General features: G+C 61.7%; 1 protein-coding gene across 1 annotated transcript; it reads right to left on the minus strand.

Moving 5' to 3' along the window:
- Positions 1–373: 373 nt before the first annotated feature.
- Positions 374–1,321, minus strand: LOC308106737 (forkhead box protein B1-like; the record flags this gene model as incomplete). The annotated part of the gene is made up of 1 exon (XM_080458646.1): positions 374–1,321. One exon carries the CDS (start codon positions 1,319–1,321, stop codon positions 374–376), a length of 948 nt encoding a protein of 315 aa, XP_080314772.1.
- Between the last annotated feature and the right edge of the window lie 238 nt (positions 1,322–1,559).

Genomic DNA, 1,559 nt, shown 5'->3' on the forward strand with positions numbered 1-1,559 from the left:
TAGGTTTGAGTTTTTTTGTTTTAATTGAAGTGGTATATTTTCCTCAGAAATGTTGAGAATGTGCAGAATAAAGAGAGAGAGAATAAAGTGGTTCTTTCTTTGGTGTGTGAGGAGAAAGCCAGCGTTCATGCTTTAAAGCCTCCGGACAGTGAGATGAAGCTTCAGCCTTTTGGAGCATGCAGACACCAAACACCACGAAACAAAGTGCATCAGACACGTTTCATCGCTTCTTCTTACAATAAAGTGAAAAATCAGCAGAAAGAAGGCGAAAGTCTTCTTCTGGAGAAAAGTTCAGAGGTCAGAGGTCAACCTGTGGATCCACACTGGCGTGAAGAAGAGTTTATAAAAAGGTTCAGGTTGGATTCCCGGCAGGTCAGTGTACCGGAACGGCGGGAGGCAGCGGCTCCCCGGGCCCGGGCCCGGCCCCGGTGCCCGGTCCGGGTCCGGGTCCAGCGGCTGGGCTGCTCTGCCCGGTGGCGGTCTGCGGGGACGTGGGGCTCAGGGACTGCGGGGAGTTGGCCAGGAACGCAGGGATGTGCAGCCCGGGCACTGAGGCGGGGCTGGCCTTGATGGGCACCGGGATGGCGGGCAGCGTCTGCCCGTGGCAGAGCGACTTGAGCGGCATGCCGTAGGCCGCGTAGTCCCCGGCAGTCACAGAGTCCATCATCCCGGAGCCGTACACGTGCGGCCAGGCCGGGCTTAGCTGGCCGTGCAGCGGGTATCCGGGCGCGGGGAAAGCCGCCAGGCCGCCCGGCACCTTGTACTCCCGGGCGATGATGTTCTCGATGGCGAACGGGTGCTTGAAACCGGACGGCTGCGTGACGGGGCTGAGGCTGTAGCCGTGCGGGAGGTGCGGGAGGTGCGCGGCGGCGTGCAGCGCACTGAGGCGCAGCTTGGCCTGCTGCTGCTGCTGCTGCTGGTGGTGGTAGTGCGCTGCGTCCTGCGGCTTGCCCGGGCCGTGTAGCGGGTCGGCCGGCTGCAGGCCGCCCACCTTGAAGCGCTTCCTGCGCCGCAGAAAGCTGCCGTTCTCGAACATGTCTCCGCAGTTAGGGTGCAGCGCCCAGAAGCTGCCCTTCCCGGGCTGGTCCGGCCGGCGGGGGATCTTGATGAAGCAGTCGTTGAAGGACAAGTTGTGGCGCAGAGAGTTCTGCCAGCGCTGGGTGTTCTCCCGGTAGTACGGGAAGCGGTCCATGATGAACTTGTAGATCTCGCTGAGCGGGAGCATCTTCTCCGGGCAGCTCTGGATGGCCATGGCCGTCAGGGAGATGTACGAGTACGGCGGCTTCTGGTCGCTGTACGTGTTCCTGCCGGGCCGAGGCATTATTCTGGTCCTGGCCGGACCGGGCTAGACCGGGCCGAGCCGAGCCGAGACGAGCCGCTCTGGTGAGAGTCACAGAAACAAACGAACCAACTTTATCCAAACTCCGTCCTCCTCACTGCGCCCTGACGCGCGGGAGTCGAGCGGCCGCGTGTTGCGCACGCATGCTCCGGACTTTTCACGCATCAAACAAAAAGTTGTCCCAGCAGCGGCTCCCGTCCTCCCGTCCTCCCTCCCTTGC

Source organism: Lipophrys pholis (genome assembly GCF_963383615.2).
Source record: "Lipophrys pholis genome assembly, chromosome: 2".
In the NCBI taxonomy this organism is placed as follows: Eukaryota; Metazoa; Chordata; class Actinopteri; order Blenniiformes; family Blenniidae; genus Lipophrys; species Lipophrys pholis.